This window comes from Talpa occidentalis, unplaced genomic scaffold (genome assembly GCF_014898055.3).
Source record: "Talpa occidentalis isolate TD23 unplaced genomic scaffold, MPIMG_talOcc4v2.1 talOcc4.10, whole genome shotgun sequence".
NCBI classification, from domain to species: domain Eukaryota; kingdom Metazoa; phylum Chordata; class Mammalia; order Eulipotyphla; family Talpidae; genus Talpa; species Talpa occidentalis.
In genome coordinates this window covers 50,733,181-50,754,415 of record NW_023600993.1, presented here as the reverse complement: position 1 = coordinate 50,754,415, position 21,235 = coordinate 50,733,181, and the positions used below count along the sequence as shown (strand labels likewise).

Sequence of the window (21,235 nt, the reverse complement as noted above, 5' to 3'; positions counted from 1 at the left end):
TTTACAGCTGTTCCCTCAGAGAAGTTCATGGAGTGTTCCCGCTCCTGCTCTCAAAGTTCGGCAGCTCACCACTCTTCAGGCACACAGCTTCCGCAGTGGGATAGGCACAGCCAGTACCCTTCAAGGATGCATTAAGGGACACTTCTGGGCACAGAAGAGTTGCCTTGGTTGACTTACTGCAAACTGTCCATGTTTTCTTATGCTAGAAAGTAGCATGGCTTTATTATTCTTTTTAATTATTCAAGTGATGCCTGGTTATAATGAGTTCAAATAATACAGAAGTCTCCTTCCATTTCTCCAATTCCATTTCTCCCAAAGGTAACTGCAGTTATGTGTGAGAGTCTCTTGCAAGACTATTTTAAAATTAAATTTTAATAACTGGATAGACATAGCCTTCCATAAAATTTAGACAAGGATTTATATTTATAAAATATTTTATTATGCTATATATGATTTGCTATATATGCTATATATGATTTGCCTAAAGATATGTTTATATCCTGATAGAAAATATACTTTCTCATATTGTTAAAAATATTATATCATGGACATCTTTCCAAGCCAGAACACTTGGGAGTGCCACCTTTTCAGCAGTACAATGCGTTCTATAGCCATCAGATGTATGACTCAGTGTGCCTTTGTCTCTCCCCCATCCCAATCATATTTCATTTGCTTCCAAGTCTTTGTTATTTACTGAAATGCTGCAGTGTGAACACCCCCTTTACATGCCCATTGTGGCGTTACTATAGGACAGATTCCTGTACGTGAAATTTCTAAGTTGCATGTTATGTTTGAGCATGTTTAAATTTGAGACAGGGCCTCCCTGGTGGCTATCTGCAGCCTCTGCAGCACAAGTTCAATCCTCAGCCAGGGAGCAACCCACATAGCACAGCAGTACTCTCCTGCCTCACCCGCTGCTCCCCTCAACAGTGTGTTTCAGTCAGTCTTCCTGTTCTGTTCCCCACTCTGTCTCTGGTGAATCCTCTCACCCTCTGCACCTCTGGCCTGTACCCCAGTTCTTATATGCATAAATAAATCTTTGTAAAAAAAATAAATTTGAGACAGACACAGGAGGAAATTTTGTGTCATCTTTGAGAAGATCTAAATATCCTTTAAGCAAGAATAGAAAGAGATCTCTCCTTCCCCTGCAGCAGATAATTTGAAGTTGAGGGGCATGGGAAAGAAGCTTCTAGAGATGCTTATTACTGAATAATACATGATTTCCCTGAGAAGAGATCAGTCAGGACTGCAGTATTTTATTAAATTTACCTTTTAAAGGTTTCTTATTTTATCAGAATGTTATCTCAAGAAACTGTAATTACTTCCTTTAATTGCCTGTTACTTACTATTGAGTTAGAATAGGGATCCTTCATTTCTGATGGTGTTGAGAAAAACCTTTATTAGAACAACACTGGAGAAATATGTAAGGAAAGTATTTTTTTCATCGCCACTTCTAACAGTTCTCAACAACTTTGAAATAACACTAATATCTGCACAAAGTTTTCAGGATCTGAAACAATCCAGTTGCTGCACAGTTCAGGCCCACAGAACACCATGGGTTGAATGAAGAGAGTTAAGATATTGTGTGGTCACTGACTTTTTCTTTTGCTGGTAAGAACTTGAATGAAGCAATGCTGCACATGCTATAAAGATAAAAAGAACAACACATGCTATAAAGATAAAAAGACACAAACAATGAATATAACATATAACCAACTGCAGGCCTCAAATGGAATCCTGCAGTGCATATTTCTTCTTCTGGATGAATTTTTCAATTTCAGTTATTCCATTTTACAATAAATTGATGTCTTTCCTTTGGCTGATGGAACACATAATTAATTTCCACTTTTCAAGTGTGAAATATATTTGGTAAATGTACTAGGAAGAACTAGTTCCTGCTGAGAGGCAGCTGCTGCTGTACAGGTTACCAGCTTGGAGTCCGGAACCAAAGAGACTGGATTTTATCCCAGTTCTACAAACAAAGTAGCTCCAGAGTTTTGGCAAATTACTTAAAATTGTGTTTCAGTTTGCTCATCTGTAAAATGGAGATAGTGACATTACCTAGTTCATCGTGTTTAAGGGATGGTTTAATATGTTAATAATGTCAAGTGCGTAGAAGTGTGCCTGGGGTTTAGGAAGTATGCAAGATGCTATTATTATTACTGTTAGTGGGGGATTATCACATTAATCATTCGAGGAGGACATCATTTCATAATTATATACATTGTATTGTGAATGTTAGAAACCTCCAAGGCATTTTCTTGATGGAAATTTCTTTCCAAAAGCATATTCCCTTTACTCTGATGCATTTTGCCCACTGAGCATATTCAGAGTGTGTACAAATGATGGCATATGGATACAGTTTGTTTAGCTCTGATTTTGGATAGAAAATACATAGAAGAAATGCCTGCAACTACTTTTCAAAGACATGGGAATAAAATGGACAAAAGTAGTAAAACAAAACACTTAGTAGACTCAAGTTATAATCGTGAATATCATTTCTGATGCTATTATATTAAATTAGGTACTTGCTCAGACCCAAGATGGAAATCTATTTTTTGGGCCTCCCCGGTGACGCCAGTGGTTGAGCGCAGCTCTGTGAAGCTTTCCGCAGCCTCTGCAGTACCAGTTCGATCCCCGCCAGCCATGGAACAACCCACATGATGAGGCAGACCTCTCCTGTCTTGCCCGCTGCTCCCCTCAGCAGTGTATTTCTGCCAGTCTGCCTGTTCTGTTCCCCACACTGTCTCTGGTGAATCCTCTCACCCTTCTGCACATCTGGCCTGTACCCCGGTTCTTGTATAAATAAATCAATCTTAAAAAAAAAAAAGAAATCTATTTTTCATCCCTGGATTTTATGAACTTATTTAGGATCGTTAATTTTTTTAAAATATTTATTTATTTATACAAGAACGGGGGTACAGGCCAGGAGCAAGGGAGGGTGAGAGACTCCACCAAAGACAGAGTGGGGAGAAGAACAGGTAGATGGACCAAAAGCACCACTGAGGGCAAAACAGGAGAGGTCTGCCACGCCATGTGGGTTTCTCCCTGGCCAGCCAGGAATCAAACCGTGCTGCAGAGGCTGCAGACAGCTTCACTGTGCTGCTCTCAACCTGCTGCACCACCAGGGAGGCCCTAGGATCATTAATTCTTAACACTTACAAGCTAAGTCAGGCATTTTGTTGCCTTTTTGACAAACCATGTTGTACCCTCTTATTGCCCTAATGTATTTTTGTTTCCACTTTCAGAGCTCCTATGGATATGGTGACCTGTTTTCAGACACATGGAAAGCATTTACTGATTATGATGTTATACATCTGAAAACTTATGATTCCAAAAGGGTACTGTAAACTATACTGAAACTAACATTGCAGATTGATTCACCCATCAAATGTTAATGAGCTTCTATTAGCTATTTCCATTGATTTCTCACTTCTTTGTTTCTTTTTATAACTAGAATCCTCAGTGTTGTGAACATGTAGGTTTTAGAAACTACCTCCTGGGGCCTCCCAGGTGGCCTCGGGGTTAAGTCAGCCTTATCACCTCTGTGGCCTGAGTTCGATCCCTGGCCAGGGAGCTAACCGACATGGCACAGCAGACCTTTCCTGTCTTTCCTGCTGCTCCCCTTAGCAGTGTATTTCAGTAGATCTGCCTGTCCTGTTCCCCACTCTGTCTCTGTTGAATCCTCACATCCCCCATACTTCTGGCCTGTACCCCAGTTCTTCCATGCAAAAGTAAATAAAATTTAAAAAAAAGTAACTATTTCCCGTAACTTTTCCAAAAATATGTTATTTCATTTGAGTGGCATAGTTTGCTGTTTGAAATATTTTAATATAAAATAGAGGTTAGTTAAAATTTATTTTCTTTAACCATAAGCGCTGTTTTGGTGTGAAGGATACAAATTGTATTATCTTTTAAAATTTCTTTGATCTTAGGTATGTTTTAAGGAAGCTATTTTTTCATTACTCCCCCGCATGAGATATGGACTGTTCTATAACACCCCCCTGGTAAGTATGTTGTCTATTGTTGAAGATTCATATTAATAGAATTTACTCTTGATAAGGTTTAAAGATAACATTTATATATGACTTGAGAACATCTGAAATAATAATGTGGACATATTCATCATAATGTAAATTATTATTTTTATTTTAGATATCTGGCTGTCAAAATACTGGATTATTCAGGGCATTTTCCCAACACGTACTATACAGACTGAACATCACACAAGAGGGACCCAAGGTAATGACTACATTATGGATTCTGAGATGGGCTTGACTTTTCACACCTAATAAAAATCAATACCACCTCTGCAGAAAAAGAAATTATCAGAAGACAGTGTTTTCTGTGTTAACATTTTCTAACTTAGAGGAATTCAAAATCAGATGTCAGCAACTTGTGAAGATAAGCTAAGCCACAGTGGAAGAATTTGCTTTTTCCCTCCTTTTGTCTTTTTAGCTTTTGTCTTCTGTAGCTAAAATGAGTGTGTTTTTTCCCCCTGACAGAACTGTGAAGGAATCGGGCCAAAAAAATAATAGTTTCTTAAATGTGTCCTTATTGAGCTTCAAGTCTGTGAAAATCACATTTTAGTTTCAGGTACTCATTCGTCTATCCAGGCATATATGGCATTATCTTGACTTTTCCTTTTGATTACAGGATGGAAAAATCCGAGTCACCATTCTTGCACGGAGCACAGAATACCGGAAGATACTAAACCAAAATGAGGTTAGTTTTTGGTATGCATCTTAAATATCATTGTATTGAATTTAACTTCTTATGATGATGTGCCTTATATTTTCACATTGCATTAAATGCTTTGGTTTGAAATCATTAGCTTTTAGAAAAAGTTTGATGGCTATGCCCACTTCATTTATTGGCTTTGAATTTCTACCTAGAAGTCACTAAACCACAGTTACCCAAACTAGCTTTGCTTTATTATAAACATTCATCTGCTCCAACTCAGTGATAACAGGCAGAAAGCTGTCTCTGAACCCTACCTTTATTGTCAGAGATTGCCAAACATTTTGTCTCTAGATAAACTAGTAACAAAAATGTGACCGTATCTTTCAGAAATGGCTGATGCAGCACTGGCAGCATCCAGCAGCAGATTAGGTTGGAAGAGACCCCATCCGTTTCATAACTATGTGTCTTAGAAACTGGTTGCCCCCTTGGGGCCTCCTTAATTACACAGGGGTTAAAGTCTCAGCACTATCAAGCTATTGCCAGCCACTGTGACATGAGTTCAATCCCAGGCCAGGGAGCTACCCACATGGCACAGCAGACCTTTCCTGTCTCCCCGCTGCTCCTCTTAGCAGTGTATTTCAGTCCATCCGCCTGAGCATGAGTAGTTCAGAGGGATTGATATGGGGAAAACAGTAGGTGGGAGATAAGGACCAGACTTTGATGGGTAAAATGTTTTTCTCAGATTAATTTGTATGCCTAATGGGCTGATCAAAATTGTGTAATTAGCACCTCTTCCTGAGACCCATATGGATTATGAAGGCCATGAACATATGGTGTAATGATACATTGATTGTAAGCTTTATGGATGGAAGAAATGAACAATTTGTGTATATATACTTTCTTTAAAGGAAATTAAAATGTGTCAAGTAATGCAATGTTGGGTTAGATGGTTGGGAAACCTCATTAGCTAGCAGATCCATAGTATATATTGATAGAGTTAATTATGTGCCAGTAATATTACTCTGTGCTCCCCATGCATGTCCTCCAACTCTCTCAGGACACCCATGAGGTAGATATTTTATTATTATTCCTTTACTAGACAAGGACACTGAGTTTTAGAGGCTGAAAAATAAGCCTAGGGTCATACAGGTGTGAGCAGAGGAATGCGATGTGAGCCAAGGTATCAAGGTCCAAGCAGCTTCCTACCCAGTGTGCTCTTCTGCTCTTACAAAGAATGTCTTGGAGGAGGCTGACCAACCATGGTTCTCAGTCTGTTGTGACAGGATGGGCTAAAAACCAGCATCAAGCCACTGAGATGTCCAGTGGAGAGGCAATGCCAAAGTAAGCTAAGTGCAGCCATTGCAGTTTTTATTCTATTTTTTTTTAAGATTTATTTATTTATGCATACAAGAGCTAGGGTACAGGCCAGAGATGCGGCAGGTGAGAGATTCACCAGAGACAGAGTGGGGAGCAGAACAGGCAGACTGACTGAAATACACTACTGAGGGAAGCAGCGGGCGAGACAGGAGAGGTCTCTACCATGTGGGTAGGGCCGGCTGGGGTTCGAACTCATGCTGCAAAGGCTGCGGATTGCTTCATAGTGCGGTACTTAACCCCTTGTGCCAGCAGGGAGGCCCCATCCCGGTTTTTAGATGTAGTCACACAGATTGCCCAAATAAGATTTTCCAAAGATGAGATTTGATAATTCCGCTACAAAGGGCCCCCAAGTGACTGCTTTCTTCCTTTGGATTGGCGATCACTTGAAAAGACAGCAACCAGGCAGAGAAGGATGTTGGACTCTTCCTTGACTCATGAATAGGTAATAAAACCCACATGCCCTCATTTGTGATGGCTTGTGCAATGCTACCTGACCTCAGGGTTAGAACAGTCATGTCAGGAGGGATACAGCCATGTCTGTGCAGTGACTGGAAATCCCTGGAAGCACACACGTGCCGCAGGACCCTCAGAACACTTGATGGGCCTGTGTTGTTACAAGACCAGGGTCAAGCTACCTGATTAATTTCTTTTCCGGAAAGTGGAATTCTAATTGTCTATCCTCACTCCTCCAAATCCTTGATGTGAGCACGTATTTGTGGGAGTATAGAGACTATCTAGAGAGAAACTGAAATGTTATGACTCTGTGTGTGTGTGTGTGTGTGTGTGTGTGTGCTCACAATGGGAAGAAAAGGACTGGATTTTGGTCACTGCCTGTTGTTTTTTGTAAGTAGAAGAGTCAAGTACACCGGCTGAAAACACAAGTTCTGGGGTCAGGTGACCTCAATTTAATTTCAGTGCTGCCATTTTCTAGCTGGGAAATCTGGGGAAAGTTATTAAATTTCTCTAAACCTCTATTGTATCATTAATAAAGTGGGCATAGTAATAATAACACTTTCTTGGTAAGATTTTTATGAGGATTAAGTCATGTAGAGATGCCAGAGCAATTTAAGTGTTCAATCAATGTTGCTCTTGTAACCATTCTTGGTGCAGTCTTGTGTAGAACACCAGAAACAGGATATAAGTGCTGATATTCCTGAATGAGGGTGATCAGCCGTTTGGGTTTAAAATGTACTAGTTGTGACAGACATAGAGAACCACAACTGTGTTGCTGATAATAGATTAAGTATGCTACTTTCTGTTTGTTAAAGAATGATTTTTTTCTGTGTAGAAATACTGAAAGTGTTTTTCTGCCAAGAACCTACTATTTTGAGAAGATGAGGTCTAAAGCACTTGTGGTTTGTCTGAAATGAGATAATGGATGGGAAGAAAACCCTCAATGTAATTTCTGGAACACAGTAGTGCCCAACAAATATATGTTGAAAGTTGAAGGAGCAGCTAGCAGACAGTTCTAGTAGGACCTAACTCTTTGTGTGCCTTGTACTAGCCCATGAATCTTCTCCTATTACCCTCTCCACAACGCTGGGGTGAAGCCTCCTTCTGAATTCAACTAAAGTCAAAACAGTAGTGCTGACAGATATTTAATTCTTGAAGAATATTTCATATGAAAATAAGAAATTTTAGGGCCTCCCTGGTGGTGCAGGCGGTTGAGTGCAGTGCTGTGAAGCTGTCCGCAGCCTCTGCAGTGCTGGTTCGATCCCTGCCAGCAGCAGAGCAACCCACATGGTGGGGCAGACCTCTCCTGTCTCGCCCGCTGCTCCCCTCACCAGTGTATTTCAGTCAGTTTGCCTGTTCTGTTCCCCGCTCTGTCTCTGGTGAATCCTCTCACCATCCCACACATCTGGGCTATTCCCCGTTGTTGTATAAATAAATAAATCTTAAAAAAAAAAAAGAAAATAAGAAATTTTAGGACTCAGAGAAAATGTAAAACCAAAAAGAAGGAAGGAAAAGAAATTTTCAGTGACGCTGTTTTTTTTTCCCCTAGCTTGTAAACGCACTGAAAACAGTATCTACCTTTGAAGTCCAAATTGTCGATTACAAGTATAAGTAAGTAATAGCCCACTCTTGGTCCTTTATTTTGCTTGAATTTGGGTAAATGGGATCGGGAGATCTGATTCCATTATGTCTGTCCAGAGTGTTGTGTGTACACTGGCATTTCGTCCAAGACTCCGTTCAGTGAGAATTTTGGCATTGAGTTTGCACATCTTTCACTGTCTTAAACACAAAGGACACTTGTTCAATCCCAATATGTGGGAAATTGTGTATTAGTCAGTTGTCAAGGTGGTATCTGAGGTGATTTTAGGTACACCGAGACTATATTGAATACTTTAGATTATACAAGGAGGAATTTGTTCTATTTTTCAACATCCTTTTGTTATCTTAAGTAAATACTTTTCAGTCTGATATTAGTATATCCTACCATCTCTTAAACACTTATTGATTTCACTTTTTTCATAGAGAGTGCGTCTCAGGCTTAGACCTTTGCCCTGAGATAGTATCTACCTTGATTTGAATAATAGTTTTTAGTTTGCATATATTTGTATAGTTTTGCTTATGGCATGAGCTACTGATTTTCCAATTTAGACAGCTATAACAGTCTCCTTCTAAAGTAAATGAATTTCTGGGTGCTTGCTGAAAGACATGGCATGGTAACATCTGTAAGGTGTGACCCTATACCCCTAAATTATATATGGTATCAAAAACCAGTGTCACTGCAATAAAAAGTGGTACAAAAATAAATGCATTTAACTTTTTTAAAGGTGAAGTTACTTTAAAAATGTTAAATCATTATGTAATTAAATTATTAATTACTGTAGTCAGCTTGGAATTAGCAAAAATTCATGGTGGAATGTGACTTAAGCCAAGAAAGACATTTATTGCTATGTACCATGAACAAACTCAACTTAATACTTTCTCTCTTCTTCCCATCTGTCTTTTGTTGTTTTTCTGTTCACAGAGAACTTGGGTTTTTAGACCAGCTAAGGATCACTCATAACACTGACATATTTATTGGAATGCATGGAGCTGGTCTTACCCACTTACTTTTCCTTCCAGACTGGGCAACTGTGTTTGAATTGTAAGTATTTGGAGACATTCTTAACATTAAGACAGCATGTAGTGCTTTTTTTGCATGCTGAGGCTTTCCTTCAGAGCAACAAAAGGCTTAAGACTTAATATTTAATCATTATAGGGAAGGTATATCGTATAAGCATCTAGAAAGAAAAAAAGACCTAAAGCCAAAAATGTAGAATTTGCAGCCTGCCACTGCATTTAGCAAGCAAGCTACCTTCCTAACCCCATCTCAACATGCAATGGAACAAACCTATGATTTCCCTTACCCTAATTTGTTCCTGTGTGCTCTTCAAACAGTGAACATCTCCCTGCATCAGTGCAATTATTGTGTAAAAGCAAGCTGTTATGTCACAATGTCACACATCCATGTTTATAGCAGTACTATTCACAGTTGCAAAGATTCAGAAACAAATGTCCATCAATAGATAAACAAGCAAAATGTGATCTATGTACACACACACACACGCACACACATAAACACACATCCAATGGAATATTATTCAGTCTTCAAAAGGAAATCCTATTATATGCTACAATATGGGTGAAACTTTGAGGACGTGCTAGGTGAAATAAGCTATCCACAAAAAAGACAAATGCTGTGTCATTTCACTTATATGAGATATCTAGAGTAGTCAAACTCATAGAGTCAGAAAGTAGAATGGGAGCCCAGGAGAGGGGAACTGGTGAGAAGTTGGGAACTGATGTTTAATGGGTACAGAGTTTTAATTTTGCAAGATGGGAAAGTTCTGGAGATCAGCTAACAACAGTGAAAATATACTTAATACTACTGAACTGTTAACTTAAAAATGGTTAGGGTGATACATTTTATGTTATCTATTTACTACCACAATTAAGGAGTTTCAGAAACTATGAAACTACTAAGAACACAGCTCCAAAACACAAGCCAAACTTTCCTCAGTGCTCACAGACTTCATACACAGGAAAGAGGCCCTCAAGTTGGAAATGATTGACCCAGGGGCTCCTCCTCCTTGAACTTGATGACTGGTCATGGAGTTATGGGCTTCTCTGCCTTAATAATTCTTTGGTCACCAGACCCTGTCTTCAGTTCTTGACACACCAATAGTATTACTGCCACCTGACTTCCCTACTTTGCATACAAACTTCTTGATTTATGATTTCACTTTCAAAATAACTTGACTCAGTATTTAAATGAGATACTACTTAGAAAAAAGTTGTCATGAACTTCCAATGACCTGAAAAGACATTTAAATATATATGTTAGAGAAACAGATAATTGTGGATTCTCTCTCAATACTTTATTTCTCCTAGAGATGGGGGTGGGGAGGCAGAGTGGGAATAAAGGGAGGAAGGAGAGCATAGGAGAAATGCAAGCAAGTTCAGGCATTGGAGTTTGACAGATCTGGGTTCAGTTTCTGCCTCACTAGCTGCTAGTGACCTTGGGTGTGTTACCTACCCAAGTCCACACCTTGGGTGTGTTACCTACCCAAGTCCACGTCCATAAATACACAGCCCAGATTGTCAGGAGATAATACCTAGTTCACAGGCAGTCTGCGCTATTGGTAAGGCTCAATCTCCATTCCTTGATCCTAATCTGTGTTATAAAAGTTAAGGTAATGGGGCCTCCCACGCCACCCACGGTGGCGCAGCGGTTGAGCGCTGGGTTGCGAAGCTGCCCGCAGCCTCTGCAGCGCTGGTTCCATCCCCGGCCGTGGGGCGAGGGTCCCACATGGTGCGCAGACCTCTCCCGCCACCCGCTGCTCCCCTCTGCAGTGTATTTCATCAGTCTGCCTGCTCTGCTCCCTGCTCTGGCTCTGGTGAATTCTCTCACCCTCCCATGCTTCTGACTGTACTTGTATAAATACATAAATAAATCTTTAAAAGTTAAGATAGTGGGCCTCCCCGGTGGCGCAGCGGTTGAGCGCTGGGTTGCGAAGCTGCCCGCAGCCTCTGCAGCACTGGTTCGATCCCCGGCCGCCAGGTGAGGGTCCCACATGGCCTCTCATGACACCCGTTACTCCCCTCAGCAGTATACTTCGTCACTCTGCCTGTTCTACTCTCCACTCTCGCTCTGGTGAATTCTCTCACCCTCCAGTGTCTCTGACTGTACCCAGTGTTTGTATAAATAGATAAATAAATCTTAAAAAAAAAAGTTAAGGTAGTTATAACAATATTTTTAAGAATAATCTACCTCAGTCTTATTGGCTGTTTAAAAAGCCTTTTGTTTGGAAGATGTTGGGGCATGCGTTTCTTCCAAGAAATGCTCTGGGCAGAGCCTCAGAGCGCGCCTGAAGCAGGGCTGTGCTTGTGTCCTCAGGTACAACTGTGAAGATGAGCGCTGCTACTTGGACCTGGCCAGGCTGAGGGGCATCCACTACATCACTTGGCGAAGGCAGAACAAAGTCTTCCCTCAAGATAAGGTAATGTTCAGGCCTCCCTGGTGGCGCAGGGGTTAAGAAGCAACCTATGAAGCTATTCGCAGCCACTGCATTATGAGTTAGATCCTCAGCCAGGGAGCTACCCATATGGTGCAGCAGACCTCTCCTGTCTCACCCACTGCTCCCCTCAGCATTGTATTTCAGTCAATCTGCCTGTTGTGTTCCCCGCTCTGTCTCTGGTGAATCCTCTCACCCCCCACACCTCTGGTCTGTACCCCAGTTCTTGTATGCATAAATAAATAAATCTTTTAAAAAAAGATAAGGTAATGTTCCGTGACAAAATTGACCTTATTTTACTTTTTAAGTTTTTTTTTTAATTTTACTTATTTCTGCGTAGAAGAGCTGGGTGTAGGCCAGAGGTGAGGGCAGGGTTTGAAGGATTCACCAGAAACAAGAGTGGGGAGAAGAACTGGCAGATCTACTGAAATACTCTGCTGAGGGGAGCAGCAGACACGACAGAAGAGGTCTGCTGTGCCATGTGGGTCATCTCCCTGGCCAGAGATCAAACTCAGGCCATAGTGGTGATAGCACTGAGACTTAATCCCTAGGCTACCAGGGAGGCCCACTTATTTTCCTTTTTAATTGATTTCAAGTATCTACTTACTAATATGCAAAATTGTCATTGAACTTCAATCCAGAGAGATACTCTTCGGTGGAATAGTTTATTTCACACTGACAAATGACAAAGGAAATGAATCACTCTGTGTCTTTATGTTGATAAGACAATTTTGTGAAATTTGGGCCTAGAAAGATCTTTTGAATTATATATAGGAGGGGTCAGCAAGTTGTACAGAGCACCTGCTTGGGGGCCTGTTCTCACCCACATCTGGTTTCAAGATAAAGTTGCATTAGGCCCAGGCTTGCTTCTCTGTCTCTGTGTTTCCAGTGGCTGCCTGTGCACTTCAGGGGCAAGTTGAGTAATTGTGGCAGAGGCTGTGTGGTTCACAGAGCTGAAGAAATGTATTATCTGGCCTTTATTGAAAAAACTGGCCGGTCTCAGCCTCTGACATTGAGCGTAAATTAAAATAGCTGCTCTGGCCAAAGTAAAATAATTTCTTTCCTCTACGAAGAATCTTGTCCTCTATACTTAGAGATGTAGGTTTTGGTTTGTTTTTGCAGGGCCACCACCCAACGTTAGGGGAGCATCCAAAGTTCACCAACTACGCTTTTGATGTAGAAGAATTTATGCATCTTGTCCTTCAGGCTGCAGACCACGTATCACGACACCCAAAGTGGCCATTTAAGAGAAAGCATGATGAGCTGTAAATGTCTGAGTCTGTGTGCAGAGAGGGAGTATTTAAATGTTCCACCAGACTCACAGTGAAATCAGTAAAATAACGTGTTATTTCTTAGCCCTCAAATGACCTTTTCTATGCCAAAACATGACTTCAGGATATTACTTATGTGTTTCATAGTTTTCAACTGTTTTATATAACTTTTGTGTCATTGCTATTTATCGAGATACTATTTTTGCACTGAAAACTGTACTTTTTATAGTTTGAAAACGGGGTGTGGGCTTGCTGGTATAGTTGAGTTTTCTTAGGGATACCAAAGTTTTCAACTTTCTTAGCTTTAGAATTTATAAATGTTTTCGTAGAGTACCTTGTGACTGGAATTCCAGAGACTTCCAACTTGTTTATGATATATATTATGATATATCTGAGTCCATTCACAATAGTTCTTTTGTTTGCCATAATTTGCTCATACCACTGTGGTAGAGAAAGGAAAAAGGCACTACACACACATACACACACACACACACACTCAGCTAATGTGAGTCCAAGCTACTGGGTCATGTGATACATCAAGTAGTATTATGAAAGATTGTTTTACTCTATCAGAGTCCAAATTCCCACACAATTCTCTGCCATATCTTTTTAGCACTACTAACCTGGATAAACCATACTGTTACAGTAAATTATGTTCATATATTTCATATGCAAATCACATGTCCCCAAAATGGAACAACTGCGTAATGATAAAAACAAACTAGAATATTCTCCGGGGTGATTTTGTATACCTTCTAACTGATTTCTTCTTAGCCATGGGGAGTTTTGTGTTGAATATATGTATCAAATAGTGGTTTCCATTGTGCACGTCACTGCCTAGACCACTGTGTATGTGTCTACCTCTTTTAGCATGGAAGTATTCCAACCTTTGAGTTTGCAGACTTCAAGTTACCCCAGGAAAAGAGTTTTTCCCTGTAAAGACCTAAGAAAGTGCCATTGATTAAGGAGAATATATGAAATCCCACTCTTTGAATGGGATTTGTTTCTTACTCGTCATGAACCCTCAGTCTAGTAGTCAAAAACCATGGATATATTTTACTGAAAAATGTGAAGTTTACATTGTATTAACACTTGAGTAGTCTAATCTAGAGAAAAACAATTTCTATTTTTTAAATAAGGGATTAGTAAATTACAGCAGAAGTAACATTTTTTCATGTTTTAGAATTGTAAATAAAAAGAATATACAATAGGGAAGTGACCTAAGAAATCTAAAATATTTATTATCTGACCTTTACAGAACAAGTTAGCTAACCCCTGCTTTAAGGGGTTATGAACAGTCTCCTAGACTTTAGGAATATTTATTAAAACATCTGTAAAGAAAATAGTGAATCACTGTGGCAGTAGCTTCAATTTGTATCTTAAATTGTCTAAGAAAGAATTACAACATATGAATTTTTTGATGATAGCTATCACTGCTTTTCCTTCTACAAAAACTGAGTAATTAGTGCAAAAATATTCCACAGGAAAGGAATTGGATAAGTAGTGTTGCACTTTTAGTCGGAGAGAGAGATCTGAAAAAATCACCTGAAAAAAAAAAAAAGAGCTTCATCATTTATCTTCTTACCTCATTGAGAAAGCGTGTGGAAATGTGATCCTATAGACGAATGAAGATTTCTGAAATTGAGAACAGTTTCTTTGTAAAGCTGTTACAGTTGACTATTTTGCATTGAAAGAGGATATGTTTTATATAAGCAAGAATGTACATTTGACATTTTCTGGAATTAACTTTTAAGAGACTTTTTCATGGGAGCAAAAGAAAGTTTCCAAATTATTATAAAAATTAAATGTAAAGACTACTCTTTTTACTGATCGAGTCTTTAAAAGAGATGCATTTCATTGTTTGTACATTTTGGATAAGGCTTTGGAATAAATCTTTGTATTTTATTTTAATATCAGGTCCATTTTCAAGGTTTTCCTGTGTCTTTTTTGCTCATCTGGTAGCTCCGGATTATAAAAATTAAAGTGTCTCACTTATAAACTCATGTAAACAAAAAATACACTTTACATTCATTTAGCAGCTTATTATATGATCTTTCACATAGGTTACATTGTATAAGTCTCACAAAAATCACATAAGAATGTTCCTTTTTTCATGCAAATAAAATCAGATACTGTTTAAGAGACTTCCCTGAAGATTATTGGTCTTCTGATTCCATAGCCTTCCATTCATTCACACACTTGCTTGCTCAATAAACATTAACTGAGCAACTCAGTGCCAGTTGCTATTCTAGGTTCTGGGGATACAGCCATGAATAAAACAAAGCCCTTGCATTCTGGCAGAGGAGACAAATATTAAGCAAAATAGTCAAATATGCTGGCATATGCATGCCATGAGGAAGGCAAGGGAGGAGGGGTGTAGAGTTCTGGGGTGATGTGGGCCTGGCACACTCATGTGGTGTGTTCAGAGAGTCCTCTCCAGTAGCACTGGAGTCAGGGTTCGAAGGAGGCATGACCTGAGGCTGCGCCCTGGGGAAAACAGTTTGGGATGGAGAATTGTTTGCAGGTGGCTTATGGGGAGGGGCTGATGATCAGCATCTGTGAAGCCACCAGGGGCCATGTTGGGTGGAGGAGATGAGCTGCAGCTGTTGCAGGTGAGGCCTCAGCCAGGCAGCTGTGGAGCTGGCGCCTTCGGACTGGCCCAGACCGGCCCACAGAAAAGGTAAGGGACCCTCATATCAATGCGTCATAAAAATGGGCCATTCCACATAGGGGTGTAATCCTGGTGTAGGGGCAGGAAGACCACAGGAGCAGGTTTTCTATGATCCCATGCAGACCGGGTAAAGGAGGAGTCCGAGTCCTCAGTGGCTTTTGCAGGTCTTTTATTGGGATTTACCGGGTACACAGCTGGCAGGGGTGCTGGGGGCCCGGGAGGCTTGCCAGCCTCCCGGGCCCCCAGCAAGTCTTCACTCTGTCTGGGCTCTCGGGAGTTCTCTGGTGGCCTTGTTCTCGTGGTTCTTCTGCTTCTGCTTCTCTGCTTCTTTCTCGGCTTCTACTGCTTCTCTTCTCTCGGCTTCTGCTGGCGTCCCTGCAACACCGCCCCTAAAAGCCCAGTTTCAGCCCAGGTGAATCCCATCTACATCTGCCCACACCCTACTCCAGGTGCCCGCCATCAGGCATGCATTCAGGACCCCAAGGATCCATCATCTATCCTGATGGCGGGAGGGCAGAAAAGCCTGACATTCAGCTTCTCGTTAGCTGAGAGCATTTCTGGAGAGGACCTGGCTGTGGATCTGGGGCCCATCGGCAGCCAACAGTCCCAGTGCTCAGGACTACAGGGGGATGGGGCCTCTGTGGCTCCTGAAGGGCAACTGTGGTGACACTGGCTTGTTCTACTCTCCCACCTACCGCCTGCCAACCAAGATGTCATTGGATTCAGACTATTTGTTTTATTTTTTTAAATTTTAAAAAATTTTATATATTTTTTACATCATTTTTGCACTATTTATGCATTTTCATCATGGTTATAGTCCCCATACAATTCCCACCACCCTTGTTTTGATCCTACTCCTTTCCCCTCCCCCTATTGTGTCTCTGGTTTATAGTTGCTTGTTGATTTTGATTTTTACTTTATTATAATTAGTCTTTTTCCCGGTCCCTTATTTAAGTTTTCTAGATTCCTGTTATGAGTGAGACCATCCGGTATTTTTCTTTTTCTTTCTGGCTTATTTCGCTGAGCATGAACCCTTCCAGCTCCATCCATGTTGCTGCAAATGGCATGATTTTATCTTTTTTGAATGCTGAGTAAAATTCCATTGTGTATATGTACCACATCTTCTTGATCCAGTCATCTATTTTGGGACTATTTTGTTTTAAAGGACATCAAGAGATTATACTGTGTACTTCCTATTGCGGAAAGCTAAAGTAAGCTTTATGGGCCACTGTGTTTTCTGTCCCATATTAATTGTTGATCAAACACAAATCATTTAAAAATGTAAAAGCATTCTTCTAAGTGTTTTAACAGAGAGCAAATAATTTGAAGAACTTGTTCAAAGCCACATAGCTACAAAGTAACAGATGGATTGGATGTAGGACTTTCTTTGTGAAGGAACTTAAATAGGACATTTACATATATTACATATAATGGTTGAAGGAAAGAGGGATTTGTTGGGGATGGGGGAAGGCAAGTGGAGAAATGGTTCTGCAGTTTCTTGCAGTTACAAAATATTTTCCTTTGAAACATAGTGAAGAGGGGATTTGAAAGTGTCCTGCTTTTCCTAAACTAGGAGCATATAAACAAATCAGCTCAGATATGATTGCCTTGGAGAAACCAGTTGTTTAAAAATAATTCATTACCACCAAAAGCTACTGCTAGGCTCTTCAATACCTTTCTTCTCTTTAGCTTATTAGGGCATGTCAAACGATGTCACAAGTATTCTTGTCATAAAACAGGTGACTTAGAGCCGTGCACAGGTTATGCTGACCCTTGCTTCGGCAGTAATGCACACTTTGACCACAAGGCGGCAGTCAAACCCTTCCAAATGGCCTCTGTGGCCTGCAACCTGGTGTACATCTTGCAGATTTCATAGATGGGTCTTTTTTTCATTCCTGATTTGAGGGAAAGTGGGAAAATTATCATGGACAATTTTCAGATATAAGTGTGGAATTTCTTAGCTGCAGCCAGTACTGAATCCTGTGTACTGTCTCCTGATCATCCATTGGGAAGCACATTTAGCCCTGAGATCTAGTGACAGCAGCTATTTGGTGGAATATATTTTCAGTGCTGTTTGAGGGAATTTACTTGGGAGGAGAGCTCTATTATGGGATCTATAGATAGCACATTAGCTCTTCAATTCTTTCTAGGAGCTAATTTCTACCTTATACTGGCTTGAAGAGTTATCACTTGCATACTTGGTGTTACCATTAGTTTAAGAGGAAGCAAACTGAAGGCTGGATGCTCAGGAATTGTGCAGCATTAATTAAAGAGTGCTTTTCAACATAAACAAAGCAGTGTTAACCCTGAATCTTTACACCTAATGCAGTTCTCAAAGTGTTTCTTTATCTTCACAACTTTGAGTTACATCACTTGGGGATGTTTTTGCTGATAGGGACTTTAGAGGGCCTTCCTTGTGTTTGTTAATTTCACAGTAGTTTGCTGACTCCCCAGCAGTAACAGTAATGGGCATTTCTGGACTAAGAGAGGGGTGACCCCGGGAGAGGCCATGTGGTGCAGACCAAAGAACATGGCTATTTAAGTAGGACACTGACTGCTCAGCCTTGGGCGATGCAAGCTGTGTGAGCATAAAGAGTATGCTTCCATTTTATTTCTTTAAAAAAAAAAGATTTATTTATGCATACAAGAACTGGGGTACAGGCCAGAGGGGTGGAGTGGGGGGGAAGAGGATTCACCAGAGACTGAGTGGGGAGCAGAACAGTCAGATTGACTGAAACACACTGCTGAGGGGAGCAGCGGGTGAGACAGGAGAGGTCTGCTACACCATGTGGGTCACTTCCCTGGCCTGGGATCGAACTCATGCTGCAGTGGCTGTGGATAGCTTCATAGTGCTGTGACTTAACCCCTTGAGCCACCATGGAGTTCCCCCTGCTAGTTTTGTTTAGAACTATTATTATTTAAAGTTCTGTTACCTTGGGTGCATTGACATTGAGATCTCCAGGCCTCTCTCCAGACTGAGTAAATCAGAATGTCTAGTCAGTCAGCTGACTGACATGTTCACTTACTCATCTCCAGGTGGTTCTTGATGCCAATGCACAGGGCTTGGGAGCTGCTGGACTGGGAGAGAGTGATAAAGCCAGTGGCACTGGACAGTTCACAAGACCTAAGCCAGCACTGTCACGGTGTCTATCACTGGACATAGATGGCTCATACAGAAAATGCAGCTCAAGCCAAGTTAAACAGAGCTGTTGTCAGCAGGGTTTCCCCAAGCTTCCTACTGTACTCTGAGTCTCCAAAGGAAGGATCCACAGCTACATGCTGTTTCCAAGTTTATCTGACCACTGGATCCTTTTCTCAAGGAGAATGAAGTCCTGGACTGTAAGAATCCCCTCTGGAAGGCATTTGCCCAGACTACCTCCCTCGGGGAAGGGGGCCAGGTTGTGCTTGACACAAAGCTGCTCTGGTCATTTGTATCTTAAGTGTGAGTTTGTTAGGGGGAAAGGATGTCCTGCGCTAATCCCATACAGGCTTTGTGGACCCCACCCCCACTCCAGACTAAAGCCATCAGGACATTGGGAAAGACAAATCCCATCACCACCAAAGGGAAGGTGGCTGGGACCTGAGGGTGGAGTTGGGCAGCCAGGTTGGATATAAAAACCAAACACGTGGGCCTTGGGGTCTCTCGCTCTGTCGCTCGCCTCCTGGCTTCACGGCTCCTGGCTGGCGGCCAGCTCTCAGCGTGCCATTTGGGATTCCAGATCGGCAGATCGGGTAGGACTCATTTAAAACTTTGTCTCCCACTTTTCTCCCTGAGCTGTACATTTCCTCATTTCCCCTTCCCTTGTAAATAAACCTTTTATTGACCTTTCGATTGTGCCTGCAGTAGAGCATTGATAAGTCCTTTTAAGCGCGCGGGTGAGGACCCACAGTCAGGCACCCCGTTTTGTATCGGGGCTGCCCTATAACAAGTTGACCCTCTGTACTACCTAGGAAATGACTTGCTGAACCAAAGTCTAGCCAGTTGTGAGGTGGCAGGATAAAGGGAGAAACAAACGACCCACTCAGAGGTGGTCTACAGGGGACATGTGGATGTGAGATGCAAAGAGAATGTCAAGTCCCTGGTACCAGGACTCCAGGCATGAGCCACTGGTGCTTCTCATTTATCAAGCACAATTACGCACCACTGTTCAGATATCCCGGGCCACGTGTGCATTTGGGTTATGCCATGGATGATCTCCAGCACACCAGGAATGGATATCCTTCCACTAAACCATGGACAGGGGCCCAGAGCTTTTAACTCCAAGTTTAATACCACCCAGCTTGCCTGACATTTGCCTCTCAAGCTGAGGTCATTCAATCAGCAGGACAAGTATAGGTAAAACATAATGGTAGTTTCCAGAACAACCTAGAAAGTTAATTACAAGGACACAGTGCAATGCTGTTGAAATGACACCTTCATACTGTGGAATCCCCAGCCCTCCTTATTCTCAGGGATATTGTCTTGGTGCCCAGAGGTCCTGCTTGTCAGCTAGGTGTAGGGTCAAGCAAGGGGCCTCTGACAAAGAGCAAAAGTCCTGGTTTGAGGAACAGTCTGGAAAATGAGTATCTGCTGAAAACATATGTGCTTTAACCAGCAGGCAGGCCCTGTTCACTCCACCCTAGCTTAGATCCTAGACAACACATCTCCCATTATGTACATACCCTTCGTACCTGCCCCACCTTTGTACTAACGGGAGACTGGTTTTGGATCATCGCTGCAAGTTTTTGGTGTAAGCCTCTCTGGGCCTCTCTCTTTCATTTGGACTTTGCGTTGTCTTTCCTTCATCCCATGCTGCTCCCGATACTGTCCCCCTGTGAGGCAACACATACTATATATATATTTTTTAAAGATTTATTTATGCATACAAGAACTGGGGTACAGGCCAGAGGCGCAGGGGGTGAGAGGATTCACTAGAGACAGAGTGGGGAGCAGAACAGATAGATCTACTGAAATACACTGCTGAGGGGAGCAGGGGGCGAGACAGGAGAGGTCTACTGCGCCATGTGGGTTAGCTCCCATGTGGGTTAGCAAACTTGTGCTGCAGTGGCTGTGGATAGCTTCATAGTGCTGCGTCTTAACCCCTTGCACCACCAGGGAGACCCCCACATACCATATTTAATAAAGATGCCTGAGAGATCAGGATGGTTTGATATGATCAATTGGAGGAGGAATCAGCAAGATAAAAAGGTGACTTGCCAGGCCCAGAGGAGGCCCACAGTTAAAGTGGTGGAGACATGCAAATAAAGCTGACTCGAGAGTAAAAGGGGGTGCCTCCCCGGTGGTGCAAGGGGTTAAGTCTCAGCACTATGAAGCTATCTGCAGCATGAGATTGATCCGGCCAGGATGCTCACCCACATGGCACAGCAGACCTCTCCTGTCTCACCTGCTGCTCCCTTCACCAGTGCATTTCAGTGGATCTGCCTTATTCTGCTCCCCAGTCTGTCTCAGGTGAATCATCTAACCTCCCACACCTCTGCTCTGCACCCCAGCTCTTGTGGGCATAAATAAATAAATAAAATAAATCCTTAAAAAAAAAAAAGAGTAAAAGGGGAGAGGTACTAGCCAGATAGAAAGGAGGCGGGGTGGGGGGGTGTGGAGGAAAAGGGCAAAATGAAGGAAACAAGTACATACCTTACAGCGGCAACCCTTCAAACGCTGAAGGCAGGTGGAAAAAAAATAGGGCCATGATTCACAGGAAGAGAAATTCAACATTGATAGAAAAATGTAA

At 41.7% G+C, this 21,235-nt stretch overlaps 1 protein-coding gene across 1 annotated transcript in view; it reads left to right on the top strand.

Annotated features, from left to right (window-relative positions):
• Positions 1–14,972, top strand: part of EOGT (EGF domain specific O-linked N-acetylglucosamine transferase) — a 37,013-nt gene extending 22,041 nt beyond the window's left edge. The window contains exons 10-17 of the mRNA XM_037492469.2: positions 3,249–3,341; positions 3,936–4,007; positions 4,156–4,242; positions 4,657–4,725; positions 8,063–8,124; positions 9,035–9,154; positions 11,447–11,549; positions 12,687–14,972. Coding sequence (XP_037348366.1) covers positions 3,249–3,341; positions 3,936–4,007; positions 4,156–4,242; positions 4,657–4,725; positions 8,063–8,124; positions 9,035–9,154; positions 11,447–11,549; positions 12,687–12,833 — 753 coding nt within the window. The 3' untranslated portion in view covers positions 12,834–14,972. The remainder of the gene's footprint in view (positions 1–3,248; positions 3,342–3,935; positions 4,008–4,155; positions 4,243–4,656; positions 4,726–8,062; positions 8,125–9,034; positions 9,155–11,446; positions 11,550–12,686) is intronic.
• Positions 14,973–21,235: the final 6,263 nt, after the last annotated feature.